The sequence below is a fragment of the Melospiza melodia genome, chromosome 2 (assembly GCF_035770615.1).
Source record: "Melospiza melodia melodia isolate bMelMel2 chromosome 2, bMelMel2.pri, whole genome shotgun sequence".
NCBI classification, from domain to species: Eukaryota; Metazoa; Chordata; class Aves; order Passeriformes; family Passerellidae; genus Melospiza; species Melospiza melodia.
The window spans coordinates 3,059,301-3,080,336 of NC_086195.1; the positions used below are offsets into that span (position 1 = coordinate 3,059,301).

General features: G+C 45.0%; 1 protein-coding gene across 2 annotated transcripts in view; it reads right to left on the reverse strand.

The window, feature by feature from the left end:
• Positions 1-18,137: 18,137 nt before the first annotated feature.
• KCNJ6 (potassium inwardly rectifying channel subfamily J member 6) overlaps positions 18,138-21,036 on the reverse strand; it is a 172,092-nt gene continuing 169,193 nt past the window's right edge. For both annotated transcript variants that reach the window (XM_063180661.1, XM_063180652.1), the window contains one exon: positions 18,138-19,028. In XM_063180661.1, coding sequence (XP_063036731.1) covers positions 18,703-19,028 — 326 coding nt within the window. In that variant the 3' untranslated portion in view covers positions 18,138-18,702. The remainder of the gene's footprint in view (positions 19,029-21,036) is intronic.

Here is a 21,036-nt window from a genome sequence, read left to right on the forward strand (position 1 = left end):
ATCCCAACAACCCCAACAACCCCAACCATCCCAACAACCCCAACCATCCCAACCACCCCAACAATCCCAACAACCCCAACAACCCCAACGATCCCAACCACCCCAACAACCCCAACGATCCCAACAACCCCAACAACCCCAACCATCCCAACCATCCCAACCATCCCAACAACCCCAACAATCCCAACAACGCCAACGACCCCAACAATCCCAACCATCCCAACAACCCCAACAATCCCAACAACCCAAACGACCCCAACAACCCCAACAATCCCAGTCCCTGGCAGAGCTTCCAAACTCTCCTGGAGCTCTGGCAGCCTCAGGGCTGTGCCCATTCCCCATTTGGGAATGAAATTCTCAAAGCTGGAGTGTCACAGCCTCAGTGACCTGGAGGAGAAATCAGGAATCTCAGGAGCCAGGGCCTGGAAAAGCAGGATTGTCTCAGGGTTCCTTCATGGGAACAGGGATGGAGTTCTGTCAGAATCCAACATTGTCACTTTGGCTAGAAGAATTTCAGTGCCCTTTTCATTTTGTTCTCAGTTGAAGCTGCAGTTCATTTCTCTCTTCAGGAGCCCTTCAAAGTCTTTTATGTCCCCTCCCAAATTCCTGTTCTTTCTCAGTGCTTCTCTTACCCCTTCCCTGCTTTCCACTCTGACCCTTCCCCCCTTTCCTAAACTTTTTCTCCCTTTTCACATTTTCCCCTCCTTTTCCCATCTTTCAGCTTTGAATTTTCCCTCTGCTTTTCTTTCCCCCCTTCTTTTTCCATCTCCGCCTTTCCCTTCTTTCCCCACAGCTTTCCCCTGTTTTCCCTGTTGCTTTCCCAATCTTTTCTGCTTTTCCTTCTCCCTGTATCTCTTTATTCTCTTCCTCTCTTTTCACAGCTTTCCCTGTGCCTTCCTTGCTTTTGTTTTCCTGCCATTCTTCCCCTGTTTTTTCTTTCTCCCCATCCCCTGCTCTTCCCTTCCTCTTCTTCCTCCTTTCCCTTTTGGTTTCCTCCCAAGTATTTCCTTTTCCCCCTTTTTCTTCTTGGTGCTTTCAGATTTTTCCCTGCTTTGACTTTTCCTTCCTTCCTTGGAGTTCTCTTCCATTATTTTTTCAGGATCTTTCTAACCCCCCTTTATTTTCATTATTTTCCCTGTATTTTCTTTTCACTTCCCATCTTTCCTGCTTGTTTTTTTCCTGCCTTTCTTTCCCACTTCCTTTGCCCCCCTTGATTTGCATTTGTTTCCCCCCACTTTGCTTTCCCTTCAGGTCTTTCCCTCCTCCTCTTTCCAATCTTTTCTCCTTTTTTCCTTCTTTTTTTCTTCATAATTCCAATATTTTTGGGTGCTTCTGTACTTCCTTTCCTCACTTCAATGCTTTTCAATTTTTTTCTCCCTTCCTCCTCCACTTTTTTCCGTATGTTTTCCAGGTCCATTTCTTCTTCCCTTTGCTCATTTTTCCATCCCCTCCCTGGTTTTCCCTGCTTTGACTTTCCCCATTTTATCCCATCTCTTCCATGCTTTTTCTGGGTAATTTAATTTCTTTCTCCCCCTCTTCCTTCCTTACCTTTTCCTTGCTTTTCTATCCTTATATTTTCCTTTTGTTTCATGCTGTTATTCCCACTCCTTATCCTTTCCAATACTTAAGAGACTTTTCTCTGCTTTTCAGGTCTTTTCCTTGCTTTTCCCTTCCCTTTTCTCTACTTTTCCTTTCCCATTCCCACTGCCTGCAGTGCTTTGACTTAATTTTCACTGATTTTTCAGGTATTTTCTTTCTTCTCCCCTCCATGAAAAAAATCCTTTTTGTAACCCTCTTGATTCCTTTCTTTTTCTTTTTCTTTTTCTTTTTTTCTTTTTTTTTTCTTTTTCTTTCCTTTTCCTTTCCCTTTTCCTGTTTCTCTTTCCCTTTCCCTCTCTCTTTTCAATCCTTCTAACTCTTCCTGCTTATTTTCACTCCTTTGCAGATCTTTTTCTCCCCCATCCTTTTCTTTCTTTATCCTTACTTCTGAAGAAGGAAAGAAAATCCTTTTTTTCTTGGTTTTTTTTTTTTTTTTGGTGCTTTTTTTCCCTCTATAATTCTAATCAGATTCCACTGGACCTGTAAATGCTCCATTAATACTTCTTAGTTTTTATTCAACTATTTCACCCTTTTCTGTTTAGTTTTTTGTCTTTATAACCTTTTGTTTTCAGGTGTAAATATGATTGAGAGAGCTTTTCTCCCTAAATTGGAAATTTCCAGGGGAAAAAATCTTGGGAGTCCCAGCCTGTCCTGGTGCAAAGATTTCCTCATTTTCTGTATCCTCAGCAGCCATTTGGGAAGGGAGCGATGGCAAACCCCAGAAATGATGTGGCAAACTGGGACAGAGTTCAGGGAAGCTGTGAGAAACCCGAGGAAGCTCCCTGGGGCTGGAATGCAGGGAATGGCACTGGGATATCTGCAGCTCCATGGAAGGGCCCGGGGGAAGGAGAAGAAATGAAGGGAATGGAAAAGCTCTCCTGGATGGAGACTGGAAGGCAGAGGTCTTGATTGCATGGACAAATCCAAAAAATACAATGGGCTGAGTAAAGCAAAAGGTCAGCAGGCTGTAATTAACAATGCCTAAGTTTTGGGTGGCTTTGGAAAGACTCGGGCTGATTATTTAATGAGAAAAGACAAAAAAACCCCTGTAGAAATTAAAAATACGCCAGGTATTTATATTGGTATTTATATGGGTATTTACACCTGGTATTTATATCAGACCTTCTGCACAACTTTGTCTTTATGAGGTGAAATTGTTTTGCTTGAAAAGTTGGAATGGACTGGAATTTTTGAGTGGGAAAACCCAAATTTTTCCATGTGATGTAACTCACTGCCATGGGTCCCACAGGATCCACTGATGGATAATGGAAAATCAGAATTAACTCCCTGAGGAGAACCCCCTCAGCCCTGGGGGCATCAATCCCAATTTTTGAAGGTTAGGAAAAACTTCTTGGCTGCTTCTAAGCACAAAAAGCTGCTTGAGCCATCCTTGCTGCCTGTGCAATTTGGGAGATCCCAGGAGATCCCAATCTGTGTCCATGTAAGGGCACAGATCCAAAAAAACAAAAGGCTGAGTAAAGCAAAAGGTCAGCAGGCTGTATTGAACAGGTGCCTGATTTCTAGGTAACTTTGGAAAGACTCAGGCTGATTATTTAATGAGGAAAGACAAAAAAATCCCTGTAGAAATTAAAAATACACCTGGTATTTATATCACGCCTTCTGCACAACTTTGTCAGGTGAAATTGTTTTGCTTAAAAATTTGCAATGGACTGGAATTTTTGAGTGGGAAAATTTTTCTATGTGATGTAACTCACTGGATCCACTGGGAAAGCATCATGATGGATAATGAAAATCAGAATTGAGACACTGAGGGGCATCAATCCCAATTATTGAAGGTTAGGAGAAACTTCCTGGCTGCTTCCAGGCCCAAAAAGCTGCTTGGCCATCCTTGCTGCCTGTGGAATTTGGGAGGAGATCCCAGGAGATCCCAATCTGTGTCCATGTAAGGGCACAGATCCAAAAAAAACAATAGGCTGACTAAAGCAAAAGGTCAGCAGGCTGGATTTAACAGGTGTCTGATTTCTAGGTAACTTTGGAAAGACTCAGGCTGATTATTCAATGAGAAAAGACAAGAAAATGCTGTAGAAATTAAAAATACACCAGGTATTTATATTGGTATTTATATCAGACCTTCTGCACAACTTTGTCTTTATGAGGTGAAATTGTTTTGCTTGAAAAGTTGCAATGGACTGGAATTTTTGAGTGGGAAAATGCAAATTTTTCCATGTGGCGTAACTCACTGGATCCACTGGGGAAGCATCATGGTGGATAATGGAAAATCAGAATTGAGACACTGAGGAGAGCCCTCTTCAGCCCTGGGGGCATCAATCCCAATTTTTGCAGGTTAGGAGAAACTTCCTGGCTACTTCCAGGCCCAAAAAGCTGCTTGGCCATCCTTGCTGCCTGTGGAATCTGGGAGGAGATCCCAGGAGATCCCAATCTGTGTCCGTGTAAGGGCTCCCAGGGCTGCCCTGCAGCTCCTCCCTGAGCCCAAACCCAGGCCCAGCCCCAGCTGCCCCCCACAAAAAGCTCCCTGTCCCCCTTTTCCTGAGCCCTGGCCAAAGAGCCACAGCTGGGAGCTGGGTGTGGTGTAAGGTCCAACCAAGGCTTTAGGAGGGGTCACAGGAGAAGGAGGAAAAAGCAGATCTGAGCAGGGCCTTTTCTCCTGACTGGTTTGTCCTCAAATTTGGAAAAATTCTGATCAGTGACTCCCCATCATTACCTGAAATAAACTTCACTCTGCCTGGGTGGAAGGCCCTGCTTGAAAAACATTCAAAATACTGAATTTGCAGTGGGTTCCTGACACATCTGACATGGGCTGCTGGGCTCTAATTTTAGCTGCTGCTCTGGCAGCCCTCAGCACTCCCAGATTCTGAGCCTATCTTTGGAAGCAGCAGCCTTCCAAATCCTGCTGGGCCTCATGCTTTGCATTGAGGCTGCAGAAGTTAAAGCCAGTTCAAACAAGTGCCTCAGCATTCATTCTTTTCACTTTTAGTTGGTTTAACGTCACTTTAAGGTGCTCTCCTAAAGGGAAAATTTAAATTAAGTCTGGTTTGGCCTGGGACACTGATGGTGCATTTATGAACTGGGATGATGTTGGTTTAATCCCACACACCCTGGTGGGATTTCTCCTCAAGTATTAATTTAGGAGAAGGAGAGAATATTTATCTGTGCCTTCATCCCAAGGTGTGTGGGCAGCAGGAGGGGATTGGGGTTGGGATTGGGATTGGGATTGGGATTGGGATTGGGATTGTGCCCCTGTGCCCCTCAGGTGATTTCCCACCTGCAGAGCTGCCCCAGCGCAGGGAGGAGCTGGAGCTGCTGCAGAGCCCAGAGGAGGCTCCAGGATGGGCAGAGGGATGGAGCAGCTCTGCTGGCAGGAAAGGCTGGCACAGCTGGCATTGTTCACCTGCACAGGAGAAGCTTTGGGCTGAGCTCAGGGTGGCCTTGCAGGGCCTGGAGGAGCCCCAGGAAAGCTGGAGAGAGACAATTGCCAGGGCATGCAGGGACAGCACACAGGGAATGGCTCCACACTGAAAAATTTACAGGTTTAGATCAGATATTAGGAACAATCTTCTCCCTGAGAGGGTGGGCAGGGGCTGGGATGGAATTCCCAGAGCAGCTGTGGAGCCCCTGGATCCCTGGCAGTGCCCAAGGCCAGGCTGGACACTGGGGCTGGAGCACCCTGGGACAGTGGGAGGTGTCCCTGCCGTGGCACTGGATGGGCTTTGAGGTCCCTTCCAACCCAAACAATTCCATGATTCTGTAAAAGGAAATGTCTTTGGACACATCCCCTTGTCATGTGCAGCTCTGAATTTACTCTGAACTTCCTTCTGCTCTGGAGCAATAGTAACCCCTGATTTTTGTGTCAAGGCTCTGAGCTGATTCTTGACAATGAAGCTTCAAACCAACTCCAGTTTTTCCTGAGTTACAAACCCTGCTGCAAAACTCTGTGATAAGGGAGCTCTTTGTAAAGGATTGTTTCAGTCTTTTTGGTTCTGTTGGAATAACTTCTCTTTTGGGCTCAAAGTGACCCAGCATTTAAGACAAATTATTCCAGTTCTGCTGGATGGGTGTCCCTGCTCCTTCCCTGTGGGAAAAGGGAATTTACTGAGGAATTTGAGACTTATCTCAAGTAAGAAACAAAGGAAAAGCTCACAAGACTCTGCTGAAGAAGGAAAAATCCCAGAGTTCAAACCCAGAGTTCTGGATTTTGTCTGGGTGTGCCATGGGCAGAGAAACTTCCCAAGGCTGAATTCCACAACTTGGGAAAACCAAAAAGATGTTTTGATGTTCATTAGGGAATTTTAAAAGCTCCAATGCAGCCAAAGTGGAATTTGTGCTGTTTCTGGGGCAGGAAGGCAGAAGTTCTAACTCAGGCCAGGATGCATCAGCAGAACAGAATTCCAGAAGGGGGAAAGCCACGCTTGATGGATCAGAGAAAGTGCAGAGGCTGCAACTGTCAACACAGAAATAACTGAGAGTGGATTTGAGGTAAGAGATACGAAGGAGGAGCAGCTATTAATAATGAGAGACACGGGAAAAATCCCAGAGCCAGCCAGGGGGGAAACCTGAGAGCACAAATGCTGCTGGGGGGGATCTGCAAAAATAGCAAAGGCATCTTTGCTGTTGGGGATGCTTCTCAGTCCTGCCGCTGCAGGAATGGGACACAAAATGCAGATTTCTAGAGCTGGAGCTCCCTTAGCAAGGGAAGGTTTCTGGAGCTGACCAAACCCAGAGCAGAGGAAAAACCCTGGAGAAACAGCTGAGCTGTATCAGGTGGCTGGGTCTGATCCAGGCTCCAGAGCAGGAGCACTTGGGCACATCAGTCAAGGGTGGAACGTGACAGGAACAGAGGGGAGGGGACAAAGCTCAAAGAAAGGGGAGAATTTAAGGGAGCCACAAAAAAAGAGAGGAATAAAACCCTTAGGAGATCCATCCACCCTTCTCATGCAATTCTGAATTTTAATAGGCAAGGACAGGGGCTTTTCCTGAGATAGGATGGGGATATGGAGGGGAAAAAAATGAGTGGAAAAGGGAACACCTGGCTGGTAACAGGGATCTTTCCATGAAATACAGCTGAAGGAAGAGTCTGGCTGAGAGTTCCCTCTTTTCTTCCCATATCTGTGAGTGATTTGAGCCTCTCTGACTGATTTGCACTTTATAGGAGAAACATTTACCAAAAAAAACCCCATTTTCCTCTGCTTTTCAGCATTAATATAAAAATCCAGGCTGTCATGGAGGAGGTTTGGAGTCCTTGGAATTGTCCCAGAGCAGTCTGGATGTGGCCTTGGGGACAGGGATTGGGGTGATGCTGGTGGGGCTGGGGTGGCACTGGATGGTCCTGGAGGTCTTTTCCCACCTTGATGATTGTCCATGTCCTCAGTGGCCACACCAGGTGCCAATATTCAAATCTAAGCACTATTGGTTTGACCACAGCATCCCAAAAAACCTCACTTCCTCTCAAACCACGGCACTGATTCCATGTGAAAATGGTAAATTGTGAACCAGTGGTAGCATGGACGCTTCCAAGTGCTCAGAATCTTAAGACATTGAGAGGAAAACATCAATTTTCATGGACCAGAACAAAACCAAACATAAAAATTCATTCCTCCTAGGAACGAATTGTTCCACATAAAATCTCCTTGTGTTTCCTGCTGTTCACCCAGAACCACCAGGGCTTCTCCAAAGCAGCAACGTGAGCAGCTCTGCTGGCACTGCAGCTCTAATGTGGGAGAGGAATCCCTGCACAGCCCTGAGCTCAGCGCATGACTCCGCTCCTGGGCCCCAGCACCAAATTTCCTGATTTGGAGTCACAACTGTTCAATTCCCTTGAGGAAAAACCCAAAAAAACCAAAACTAAAACCAAACAAAAACCAACCAACCAACCAAACAAAAAACCCACCAAAAAGCAAAAGCAAAAACAAACAACCAAAAAACACCCACACAAACAAAAACAAACAAAAAAACCACAAAAAACCCACAAAAAACCCACAAAAAAAAAAAAAAAAAAAAAAAAAAAAAGAAAGAAAGGAATAAAAGAAAGGAATAAAACCCTTAGGAAATCCATCCACCCTTCTGATGCAATTCTGATTTTTAATAGGCAAGGACAGGGGGTTTTCCAGTCTTTGAGACAGGATGAGGATATGGAGGGCAAAAATGAGTGGAAAAAGGAGCACCTGGCTGCGTGGGTTTGGTGACATTTTCTACAGCACGAGCTCTCTCCACATCTCCCTCCTGCTCCTCCCTCAGCAGTGACAGAACATCGTGCTGTCCCTTGTCCCCTGTGCTGTCCCTGGAGCAGAAGGGATGGGAGAGATTTCCCTGCAGGAAAATCCTGGGATGCTCCCCCGTGTGGCATTCACATCCTCTGAGAAATCCCTTCGCCCAGGGTTTTTCTCCTGGGAAGCTGAGAAGCCCTCAGAGAAAAAGGAAAACAATTTTTATCTCATTTGCTTCTCCTGTGTTGTGCTCACATGTGGAATGTGTTTGGAGATTGTTTACCCACAGGTGATTGTTCCATTGGATTCTGCTGTGAGTTGTTTTCACTCTTTGGCCAATCAGGGCCAAGCTGTGTCAGGACTCTGGAGAGAGTCACAAGTTTCATTATTATATTTTTAGCATTGTGTAAATATCCTTTCTGTATTCTGTAGTATAGTTTAGCACAGCATTCTTTAACATAATATAGTATAATAAAATAATAAATTGGCCTTCTGAGAACATGGAGTCAGATCCATCATTCCTTCCTGCCAGGGGGCACCCCGAAAATACAATTCCCCCGTGTGCCCCAGCTTGGTGTTGGAGCCTTTGGAACACCCAAACCTCTGGAGCCAGTGGAACACTCCTGGAACCTTGGGAGCACCAAACCTCCTCGAGCCTTTGGAACACCCAAAATTCCTGGAGGTTTTGGAACACCCAAACCTCCTGGGGCCTTGGAAACACCCAAACCCCTTGGAGCCTGTGGAACTCCAAAATTCCTGGAGCCTTTGGAACACCAAACCTCCTGGAGCCTTGGGTACACCAAAAGTCCCAGAGTCTTTGGAACACCCAAACTCCTGGAGCTTTTGGAACACCAAACCTCCTGGAGCCTTTGGAATTCCCAAACCTCCTGGAGCCTTTGGAACACCAAACCTCCTTCTGGAGGCTGTGGAACTCCAGAATTCCTGGAGCCTTTGGAACACCTAAACCTCCTGGAACTTTTGGAGTTCCCAAACTCCTGGAGCCTTTGGAACACCAAACCTCCTCCTGGAGGCTTTGGAACTCCAAACCTCCTGAAGCTTTTGAACACCCAAACATCCTGGAGCCTGTGGAACACCCAAACTTGTGGAGCCTTTGGAGCACCAAACCTGGAGCCTTGGGAACACCAAACCTCCTGGAGCCTTTGGAACACCAAACCTCTGGAGCCTGTGGAACTCAAAAATTCCTGGAGCCTTTGGAACACCCCAAACTCCTGGAACCTTTGGAACACCCAAAACTCCTGGAGCCTTTGGAACACCAAACCTCTTGGAGCCTTTGGAACACCAAACTCCTGGAGCCTTTGGAGCATCAAACCCCTTGGAGATTTTGGAACACCACACCTCCTGGAACCTTTGGAACACCGAAAACTTCTGGAACTTTTGGAACACCGAACCTCCTCGAGCTTTTGGAACATTGAACCTTCTGGAGCCTTTGGAACACCAAATCTCTGGAGCCTTTGGAACACTCCTGGAGCCTTGGGAACACCAAACCTCCTCCTGGAGCCTTTGGAACACCCAAACTCCTTGGAAACTTTGGAACACCAAAACTTCTGGAACCTTTGGAACTCCAAACCTCCTGGAGCCTGTGGAACACCCAAACCTTCTGGAACTTTTGGAACACCAAACCTCCTGTAGCCTTGGAAACACCAAACCTCCTGGAGCCTTTGGAACACCTGAAGTCCTGGAGCTTTTGGAACTCCAAACCTCCTGGAGACTTAGGAACACCCAAATCGTGGAGCCTTGGGATCACCCAAACTCCTTGGAGCCTTTGGAACTCCAAACCTTCTGGAGCCTGTGGAACACCCAAACCCCCTGGAGACTTTGGAAAACCCAAACCTCCTGGAGCTTTTGGAACACCCAAAACCCCTGGAGCCTTTGGAACTCCAAACCTCCTGGGTTCTCCCTCCCTCTGGGTTTCTGCAGTGGCACCTCCTGGAGATCTTCCCTGTGGAGCTGCTCCTGCAGCTTTTCCTCAGAGGATTTCTCTCCAGAGAGTGCTGGGGGAGCTCCTGTGTTCTCCTGGATCCCTTCTCTCCTCCGCACCCGTCCCCATTTCTGTCCCACCCCATGGGGAAAACTCAAAACCTTCTCCCTCCTCCTCCCTTGTCTGTTCCTACAGCTCCACTCACACTCAAGGCCCAGAAATTGAAACGGAATTTATATTTAAATGCAAATTTCTACATTATAAATGAAAAGTAAATGATCAAAACTGTTCTTTCCTTCCTCCTGTTTCTCTTCTGCATTGGAAACTTTGGAACACCAAACCTTCTGGAACCTTTGGAACTCCAAACCTCCACCTGGAGGCTTTGGAACACCCAAACATATAGTTTTATAAACATTACAGTTTTATGTATAGATCTAATTTTCCTCCTGGAAACTTCTATGTTTTTAGCGTTACAAAACCCATAATAATGGTATTTACTGATATTGAAGCCTTATCTAATTTAACAAAAATTCTGCACTGCTGCCTTTTCATATTGTTCTGTTATCTCTGTCTCTCTTTGTAGCTGAGATTTGTCTGCTTAGGGGAATTTATCTAAATTAGCTGCTGGAATAATTTGAAGTGGATTTGTTTGATTGCACAGAATCAGTTTGTGGCACTTCACTCCAAATTTCAACGGCTTCAATTCAGTTTATTCCACTCCAAATAATGATCAAATAAGGTTTAGAGCTCATTCTCATGGGTTTTCCAGAGGTAAATTCTGAAGAATTTGAGCAGTGAGGAGCAGGGATGTGGCCCAAAGGATGGGCAGGATTTAGTGCAGGACAAAGACCAAGGACAAGGGGTGGAATAAAAAGCTGAGTTCTCATTGAGAAAATGAGTTCTAGTAAATTAAAATTAAATTTCCCCCAATTATACAGCACATTTAAAGAAATATTTTGTCATTTGAAAGCTGATTGTAGTGTTCCATGATAATCTGCTGGTGCAACATTTAGAGGAGGCATAAAGAGAAATAAACATTGATTTAATGGGAGAAAAAGCTCCCTGAAACAGTGCAAAAGCAGCTTTCAGGTTGTCCCAGAGACTGAGATCACCTCGTTTTAAACTATTTTCCTAGGACACATTTTCACATATTTTTTTCTTTGATTGGCTCTCTAAATACATTATTTTATGTGCTTTTTAAATGGAATATTCTGATCTTTACTCACTGCAGGTGTATTGGAATTATTTCTGCCTCAAATCTGCTCTTACCTGACAGGACAGGGCCAGGGAGAGCCAGGAGTGACCCAAACTTCCCTGGAAAATCAGGGATTTTGATGGTTCCTGTTTATTTACTGAGATGATTTGAGCAAACATTGTTTTATTACTTTATTCCTAAATCGCTCTGTGAGTATTTTAAGGCAGATACAATTTCCTGAGTTTCTAACCCAGTCCTGTTATTGTTCAGCTTCTGGGATTCAGGCAGAAATGCAGAAAAAAATGAGTTTTATATTTGGTTATACATTATTATTTCTTATCCTTCTGGGAATGAGTTTTTCCTTTCTGTTGTCTTACCCTCTTTCCTTTCTCATTTTTTGCAGATTTTCCATTTTCTCTCTTCTCCTTCTTCCCTTTTACCCTTTATTCCATTTTCTTTTTTTCCTTTTTCCCCACTTCCCCCCTTCTCCTAATCTTTCCAGTTTCCTTTCCTCCTCTTTCCACTTTTCCTCTTTTCCACTTCTTCCCTTTCCTTTTTTGGCAATTTTTCTTTTTTTCATTTTCTCCCTTTTCCCCCTTTCTCACCCTCCCCCTTTTTTCCCTTTTTAATTTTCTCCCATTTTAAATTTTCCTCCTTTCCCCCCCCTCCTTTGCCTTTTCTCTTTCTTTTTCCCTCTTTCTCCTTACTCCCATTTTTCCCTCTTTTCTCCTTTTTCCTCCTCCACTTTGATAATTTGCACCCTGCTGGGTGGAATCTGCCAGGTGAGGAAGGAGATGTGCTTTGAGCATCTGCAATTCCATATTTAAGATATTCCAAGATTAAAAAACTCTGTCTGAGTCAGTTCCAGCAGGAATTTGAGCCTCCACTTCCTAAACCCCAAGTGGGTCCTTGACATTTTGGTGCAAACCCTTCCCAAAATCCACTTTTTTGGGATGAAAATGTACAGAATGTCAGATTGGGAATAGAATGGAATAAATTGTCAAATTTAATTTTATCTGTGATCAAAGTCTGGCAGTGACTGACTCATTTTAAGGGTAGATTTCTTCATTTCCAGATATCTCCAGCAGTGTTTTTTATTAAAATAACAAAAATTAATGCCTATTCCATTTTACAGTAGGAGATCTGATTTCATTTGATGCCCGAATTTGTTCATTATCTGCAAAGTTGAGCAAAAATGGGTTTTTTTCAGCTTATTTCAAGCAAATCTCCAGATGAACAAAACATTTGTTCTCGCAGCAAAATGCTTCATTAATTTATTTTGGAAGTGTGAGGGGGGGGAAAAAACCAACTGTGAATGGAAGATTCTGTTCTGATCTGTGAAGTGCTGGGATTTAATTTTTGGGATTTTTTTTTCTCTGAAACAGTTCACTGGATTGCTCTTGTTTTAATTATCAGCTCTAATCTACAGATTCCTCAGTAATTAATAATTAAAGACCTAAAACAAATGACTTTGTTACAAAACTAGAAATACTCTTGGAAGGTCACGTTTTTATGGCAAATCAGTCAGAACTGACACGAAGAGAGAACAAACACTGCCTAAAAAAGAAAATGGAATTTATTATTTAAATTTGATGAAATAAAGCCACACCCACCCTTTTCTCTGACAGTTTCCTGGGGAATTTCAGAGTCACTTTTGGTGACAAAAATGAAGTTGGAGTCTTGGAGAGGCCAAATGATTTTTGTGCATTGAACAGATCCCTCTTTCTTTTGAATCCAGGGAATTTAGAAACAATGGCTTCTCTCTTGGAGTTACTTTCTTGCATTTCACAAGGGGGAAAAATTCTGTGTGAGGTTGAAATTGTGAATTTTCTCCCTTGTCTGTCCTCATCATAGAGATTTCATGGTGGTGACTTGTCCAGCCAAGAATTATGAGCAATAAATTTGGTCGTGCTTTATTTAATACATTTATTAATAGGAATTCTGTGGTGATGATTTGTCTGGCCAACATTTTTAAGCAATAATTTTGGTCATGCTTTATTTAGCATATTTTTTAATAGGAATGTTGTGCGTATCAGAGAAATGACACATTAAGCTGTGAAAAATGGCTCGGCATGGCTGAACTTTGAATTTCTGATTCCTGCCCTGTGCCCAGGAACTTTCTTGGCTCCATCTGTGGGCTTTGCACTCATTTTTATTCCTCTTTTCCAGGAATATTTTGGGTTTCCATCCCTGGCAGTGCCCAGGGCCAGGTTGGACACTGGGACAGTGGGAGGTGTCCCTGCCATGGCAGGGGTGGCACTGGGATTTGAGGTCCCTCCCAACCAATTCCAAGGGATTTTGGGAAGAGCTGGTCAATGTTCAGCTCCAGGATCCCACCCAGCTGAACCAGGAATGTTGCTGGGAAAAGGAAAAACCTTCCACCACCATCTGAGCAGGATTCCTTGGAGTGACTCCAAACTGTGACAGTTTGGGCTCCCCAGCGCAAATCTCACTGATCTTCTCACATTAGAGACTTCTCATTGTCTCATCATAATCTCCTTTATTTAAAAAAAAGCTATTTTTAAGTTGATCAGAGTTACATTTTGGGAAGATTTGGGAAGACTGAAGAGCTGTGGTAGGGATGGGATGCTCCAGTTGAGGGATTTGGGATGTGATGGTGGGGATGTGGCCAGGGAAGGTGACTGTGAGGATCCATCCTGGTGAGCCAGGAATGCTCCTTCCCTGAGCTGGAAGGAGCCCAGAGGACTCCAATCCAACACATGAAGGAAAACTTGGTGGGATAACACTTCTCCAGCAGCTCTCACAGCTTAAATTCTCCAGGAAAGTCGGTGCAAATGATTGCCTGTAATGATCTGAGGGAAAACAGCTTCAGCTGTGAGTTTGGAGCTGCTGCCTTTGATTTACAAAAAGAAAAAAGGAAAAAAAAGTAGGGAGAACTCTCCCCATCCCTGCCCTGCAAACAAAAAATCCCTAAAAGCAGCTGATGTTACCAGAAACCCTGAAGTTTTCACTCTGTGTGGATGGCACGTGAGCTGGGGGGAAGGAGGGATGAGCTGTGGTTTGTAGCTGTGAATTTGCCTGGAATAGAAAGCAGATTTCACACTTGTGGTGAAACAGGAAGATCCCAGTCCCTCTGGAACTCTATTTTTGGATGTGATGTCTCTGGGCTCTCCATGGGAAACTCTTGGAGCATTAACAGGCAACAAACAGGGCAGTGGAAGTGGTAAAATAACTTAAAATAACTTAAAATAACTGCACCTCTGTGCTGGAGTTGCCACTGGATTATAATTTCTGGAAATCCAGAGGATCTGATAAAACTGTGAGAATAAATCAGGAGAAAGAAAAGCTGAACCCACAAAATAATTTTGTGAACGTCTGGCACCACCTCTCCCCTCCAAAATACCAAAGCCTAGGAGTTTAAAATGCACTCAGGAAATGGTTAACAAATAACTACAGCTCTCAGGTCTTGTCTTTAACAATTATTTACAGCTCAAACCCAGATTTATGCTTGCTCTCCATGTGCTTCTTTCCAAAGAGGTGTTTGGGAGCTGAGGGAACAAGAGGGGAAGAGAAGCCAACTCTCCTGTTTTAGGTTTGATTTATGGCCTAAAAAAAGTGCCTGAGTGGGGTAACCTGGTGTTAAGGAGGTTGATATTCTGAAAAAAAAAGATATTTTGATGGGCAGGGAGTGCCACAACAGTAAAAAATTAATGTTTGACAGCCAGGAGTTCTGGTGGTGGCTGCTAAAGGAATGTCCGAGGTGCCCAAAGCACAGGAGGCGAATTATGCTGAGCCTCTCATCCACACCCACATCAAAGAACTGGAGGAAATGAAATAAATTCACCACTTCAAATCTCCCAAAAAGCAGGAGGGACAGAGATCCCAGGTTTTCTGGGGATGACAGAGTGCATCCTCCCAGGGCTGTGCTCTGCTGGACAGTGAGGAGCTGACAAACCTGGGCATTATCCTGAGGGCTGCCTTTTACCTGGAAATGCCTTGGTGGGTGGGCTGGGCCCAGGGAATGGGGGATTTTCCATTCTTCCATTAAAAAAACCCCAAAATTTCACAGAAACCTGGAATTACAGGATCACAGCATCCTAGAATGGTTTGGGTTTGAAGTCTCCTTAAAGATCATCCAGTTCCACCCCTCTGCCAGGGGCAGGGATCATTCCACACCCAAAGGTGAAGCAAGTTGGGCTGTTGGGAGAACTCCAGAGCAAGGCAGCCCTTGGCAGAGGGGCTGGGGCTGTCAGTGCTCTTGTGGCTCTTGGGTTTGCTTTTTGGGAGAAGTGGGATGTGGTTTTGGACATCTCTGGGCTGAGGGGAGCTCTGACTCCAGACCTTCCCCTTGCCCTGTGGCTGGGAACAGAACAGGGATTTCAGGAATTTCATCCTTCCCTGGTTTTGGAAGGCCTGAGTGTCCTCTTTAACTCCAACAGAGGAACATGAGCAACCCAGACTTGAAACCAAAAACCTGAAGTGAACTTCAAGAGCTTTTTTGTCCCTCCTGGGTTTTGCAGCTGCTGAATTTGTTGGGGTGGCTCCGATGGCTTTGGTGCTGTAGGGCAAAGATGCAGATCAGAACAGCTATAGACACCCACCAGGACATCTGCATTCTTGGGTGATGCTTCAAATTCATTTTGGTGATTTATTTTAATTCTGATAAGGTGGAACTTGTTGGGAAATGGTAAAGCTGAGCTTGGGATATTTGCTGAAGGTCACATTCTCAGTCAGCAATTTAGTGAAGAAGGAACTGAGAGCTCCAGGAGGTAACTGAGAGCTCACATTTACCTCTGGAAATCCTTTCTCTCCTAGAAATCATGAGATAATCCAAGAAAAAAAAAAACATTAAAATATACTAGTAAATGAATATTCACTAATATATAATAGAAGTGTAATGGGTCTGGATTAATTATGAACCCAATAACATTAAGATGTTACATTAGCCATATCCCTTAATTGTCATTTGCCACAAATATTCCCACAAGGAATTGAGCTTTCCTCAGAGATTGTTCAGGACTAAGAGCTGAGATTCCTGGGTGAAATGATTGACTGTCAATGAAAACACCACTCAGGATATACGGCTTGAAAATCCATTGTTAATTAACAGCATTCAATTCTTAATTGTCTTCGTACCAATTCAGTTGAAATCATTGACACAAAATACATTGTTAAACTGCTTAATCAATCATTGTAGAAAAATAGAGGTGTTTGATAGGGACATTCTAGTACAAAGTTTACGTGAAGCTTCCCCGTTTGAAAGCTTTGGAGGCTTCTATAATATTTTTTTTTTTAAAGCTTATGTTACAAAAATGAGATCTCATAAACTTTACAGTCCATACTACATGGATACCAAAGACAAGAAAATACAGGGGGGGAGAGAAAGACAGAACACACACACACCTTAAGCTGTAAGTGCCCTATTCACAGAAATAAAGCTTACACATGCGCATGCCCCAGTGGCGGAAATTCTCTTTTTCCGTGCTGAAGGACACCAAAAAAAAAAAGGTTTCATCAGGGCCCTGAGCTGCACCACGAATGTTCTCAACCTGCAGCAACGACTTCTAGAGTGGCCCAGTGAATTGTGAGAGCAAAAAGCAGGTTTGTCCTCGGAGGGAAAGCTTTGCTTTCAGCTCATGCACCTTTGGCGGGACAGACGCGCGCAAGCGGCCCCAACGCTTCCAGAGGGGCTCTGGAGCCCCAAAACCCCCCAAAAAACCCTAAAAAAACCCTAAAAACCCCTCAGCAGCCCTGCTGGGGAGCCACGGGGGTGGGGATGGATGGGCTGGAGCACGGGGCTGATGCTGGGGCAGCAGGATGAGCTTGAGGCCTAGATCTGTCTCAGAAATGTTCCAACCTTCACCAGAATCATCCGCCCCAAAATCCTCATCCTGCACCATTCCCTGCATCCTGGGAATGCCTTTTAGGGGAAAATGGTCAACACTAAAACAATAAAACCCTCTTCCCATCCAGCCTGATCTGCCCTGGTGTGCAACCCTTCCCATCCCTTCCCCAGGCCCTCCTCACCTGGAGGCCCCCCCAGCTCAGCCACCCTCTCTGAAAATTAGCAAGGGGCAGTTGTACCAGCACAACCAAAGAAAATTAAAAAAAAAATAAAGAAAAGAGGTGTGAATTTAATGCCAAAGCTATATCACAGTGCAAATTTTCCACCTGCCCACCAAGTTTCTCCTGAGGTTTATTTTTTTTTCTCTTTTATTTAAACGTAAAGTTTTCTGTACAAAAAAAACCAACAAAATAAAAAGCTTCGGATTCTCTTCAGTGTTTTCTTTCTTCGTGGAGTAGGCAGGCATGAAACAACCCCCCCCAAAATTAAGGAATTAAGGCTGCAGCTTCTCCTCCTTTGCTGGCAGAAATGCTGTTCTTGGTGGAGCTCTCCCACTCCCGTGGAAGTGATGTGAGTTCCCTCTGCCCCATGGATGGAATGCCCAGGGATTTCCAGGGATTTACAACAACCAGGAGCCACCCAAGGTGGAGGAACTCACTGAGGAAGGGCTCCCCTGAGCCAGGCAGGACCCTTCTGTGTGTTCTCCTGGGAATCCTGGTGGAAGGACACCCCCAGGGACGTCGTGCCCCCCGCGCCCTCAGCACCAGCACATTGCAAACGTCACGGATTCCAGCTCCACACGAAATCCAGCTGCTTCTTTCCCAGCTGAAGTGGCTAAAATCTACTGGCTGAGGTGCAACATTCATGTTTCAATGGCTTGTGTGTGTGTGGGTATTTTTTGTGTGTAGCAGACTGCTCCACTGAGATCCCACGGGAGCAGATTCCCTGGATATTGCACGTTAAGGATAACATCTCCACATGACACATGCTTGCTCTATGGAGAGCACACAGGAAATTCTGGTTAGCCATGAGTTTGCCACAGCCTCAATTTTTCAGTTGAACTGCCCCCAGAAAAGAGTAACCAGGAAGGGTTTTGCCTTATTTGTAAACATTTTCACAGTATGTCAGGAGTACAATTCTCTACCCTGCCCTCTCCCAGACTTATGGCTTTTTAGAGTGAGTGAAACAATCTGTTTGGCCAACAGTGAGGTACTCTAAATAGCTGCCAGTCTGGTACACTGAAGAAAATGTTACCCACTCGAAGAGTCATAGAGGGGAGGGGAAAGAAAAATAAATTAAAATCAATTTTACACTGCAAATATTTGAAGAGAAATGCCTACTCGACGGGTAGTTGGTTTTTGCATCCCAATATTTCTAGAGCTCTGTTTCTAAACCTACATTAATTACACAGCTGTGTACATTATTTAGAAGTTCTTTACTACAGTACTTTTGTACATGCGGCGTTTATTACTAAATGTAGAGAGAAATAGTTACATAAGGCATATGTACAGGGTCGTGGGGGATTGCAGGTCCCTCTGCTCACCTTCCTCTTAAAGCTGCAAGGCCCATTCCACTGTCACCCAGTCTATGAAAGTGTCCTGAAATACATAAAAACTCAGTCAAGGCCCATTGCTTTGATGGGCATTAATTAGTCTCTCCTTTAAAACCCCTTGCATCCATTTCCTCTGCGTTCAGGGATTGGTTTTTGTGTGGTTGATGTGGATAAACCTGGAGGTCTTCACTGGAGAGGGGCCACCAGTCACTGCCACGGGGAGATTCCACCATCCCTGGTGGGTGTTGCAGCTTTAACCCACGCCTTGGCTTAGTCTGGGGTTGAACTTGGGATTTCTGATCTAAAATGTTTATTTTCCGTGAGTTACCAATAACAGGAAGAGAAAAAAAATTAAAGGCGTGTTGCAGAAAGGAACGGGGAGCAGAGAGGGAGGAGATAAAGGAGGTGGCCTTTATTTCTCCCCTGGTCCTACACTTTGGACTCATTCTCCAAGTTGGCCACGTCTCCGTTTCTTTCGTTTTGGTCTTCTTGGTTCTTCTCCTCCTCCTCCGTTTCCAGCTCGGCGTGTTGGTCCAGCTTGCTGGAAACAGACCAGGTCAGGGGCAGTTCTGCTCGGCTGGCCATCTCTGCCAGCTCTTTGGCACTGTAAACGGGGGTGTTGGTCTCGTAGGTTTCGTGAAAACTGTTGTAGTCAACCTCATAAAACCCGTCCTCCAGCGTGAGCACGGGCGTGAAGCGATAGCCCCAGAGGATCTCACTGGTGATGTAGGAGCTGCGAGCCTGGCACGTCATCCCTGCAGCAACAGAGAAGGAACAAGGGCTGTAAGCAGGACCCACGGCTTCCCCAAGACTTTAATTTATTTATTTTTCTGCCTGTAAGAAGGACAGAACGAGGTTTGACATCACACGAGGTGGAGCTCACCAAGCAGGTTTAGGGAGCGTAAATTGACGCCCTTTCCTCCTGGGCATGGCTGATAAGGGCTCAGCCCAGGCTCCGCCCAGGGGAGGAGCCAAGCATTCCTGCCTGGATCCAATCTGAGGTGCTGGGACAGCACAGCAGCCTTTGCCCCCTGCATTGCCAGAGGAGCAGCTTTCTGCTGCCCTGCATGGCCAGAGGGAGCCCAGGCCCATCTGCAGCAGCCCTGGAGCTGCAGAGGAAAACTCCCCCCTTGTGCAGGATCCCTGCTGCAGCAGAGCCACAGCTGGCACTGCAGGAGGGCTGAGCCCCCCTGGGATGGGGCTGGGACACCGCCCTGGCACACAGGGGGCAGGGCATGGTCTGACTCTGGCAGTGGTTTTTTGTATTACTGCAGTTTTGTTTTTATATTTTCTTTTTTATATTTTTCCTAATAAAGAACTGCTATTCCCATTCCTATATCTTTGCCTGAGAGCCCCTTAATTTCAAAATTATAATAATTTAATGGGACTGTGCCACCACCCTGACCCACAGCGTGTCAGGGCATGTTTCCACTCTGGCAGTGCTGCTTTGTATTATTGCCTTCTGATTTTTATTTTTTCTTTTTTTTCTTAATGAAGAACTGTTATTCCTATTCCCATATCTATGCCTGAGAGTCCCTTAATTTCAAAATTACAATAATTCAGAGGGACAAGGTTTACATTTTCCATTTCAAGGGAGGGTCCTGCCTTCCTTAGCAAACACCTGGCTTTACAAACCAAGACAGAACCTTTTAAAACCAAAATTAAACGTGGAGGAAGTTCTCAACCCCTTGAGGTAAATTCCTGCAGCTGATTCCTGATGGAGCCGTGGCACTCAGGAAGCAGCAGAGGCCCTGACCTGTGGCCTCAGAGCTGAGTTTTGCACCTTGTCCAGGGAAGGGGGAGAAAATGGGAGAATTCTGCTTCATCACAGTGACCAAAGAATCCCAGACTGGTTTGGGTTGGAAGGGACATCAAAGACATTCCAGCTCCAACCCCTGCCATGGGTGGGGGTCTTCTCTTAGGTCAGGCTGCTCCAAATCCCATCCAACCTGGCCTTGGGCACTGCCAGGGATCCAGGGGCAGCCACAGCTGCTCTGGGAACTCTATTCCAGGTCCTCCCCATCCTCACAGGGAGCAATTCCTACTTCCCAACATCCCATCTGATGAGCTCTTTGGTGTCAGGATGACTCTGAGGTGTTAGAAAGTTTCTTTTTCTCAGCTTTGAGACTGAAGAAGATGGGATTATTTGGCTCTCATTCCCAAGGTTAATTATTTGCAATTATTTAATTCATTGTCTTTTTGACTCACTGAGGTCTGTTTGGTAGGTTGGGTTGAGGGACTCTGACCACCCTCTGGGTGATGTTATTTTTTTATACAAAGAACTTCACGTGCTTTATTTACAATAATTTTTCAATGCTTATCGTTTATGTTAGACAAGTCTGTCTCTACTCTAAACTGTGGTGTTATTTTTTTAATACTAAAATCCACATGTACTTTATTTACAATAATTTTTCAATAATTATCACTTCTGTTAGACACTCTGTCTCTACTCTAATTTAAAAGTGTCACTATCACAGCAGAAGATGGAGGACAAGAAGAAGAAGAAGGAGAAAGATTGGACACGCTCAGATTCCTCCATCTTGCCTCTTGAACCCCCATTCTAAAAACCCCAAAATTCTACTTTTCTACTTTGTGGTAAATTCACTGTCATTCTACTCAAACTCTTGGGGCTTGTAAATACTCACACAAAGTTGGGAATTTTTTCCATGGGCTAAAATCAAAGGCACAGGTGTTTCTGACTCCATGCCAAGGTCTCTGAGCCCCTTGCAAGGGTCTGGAGTCCTCCAGGGCAGCCAGAGGAAT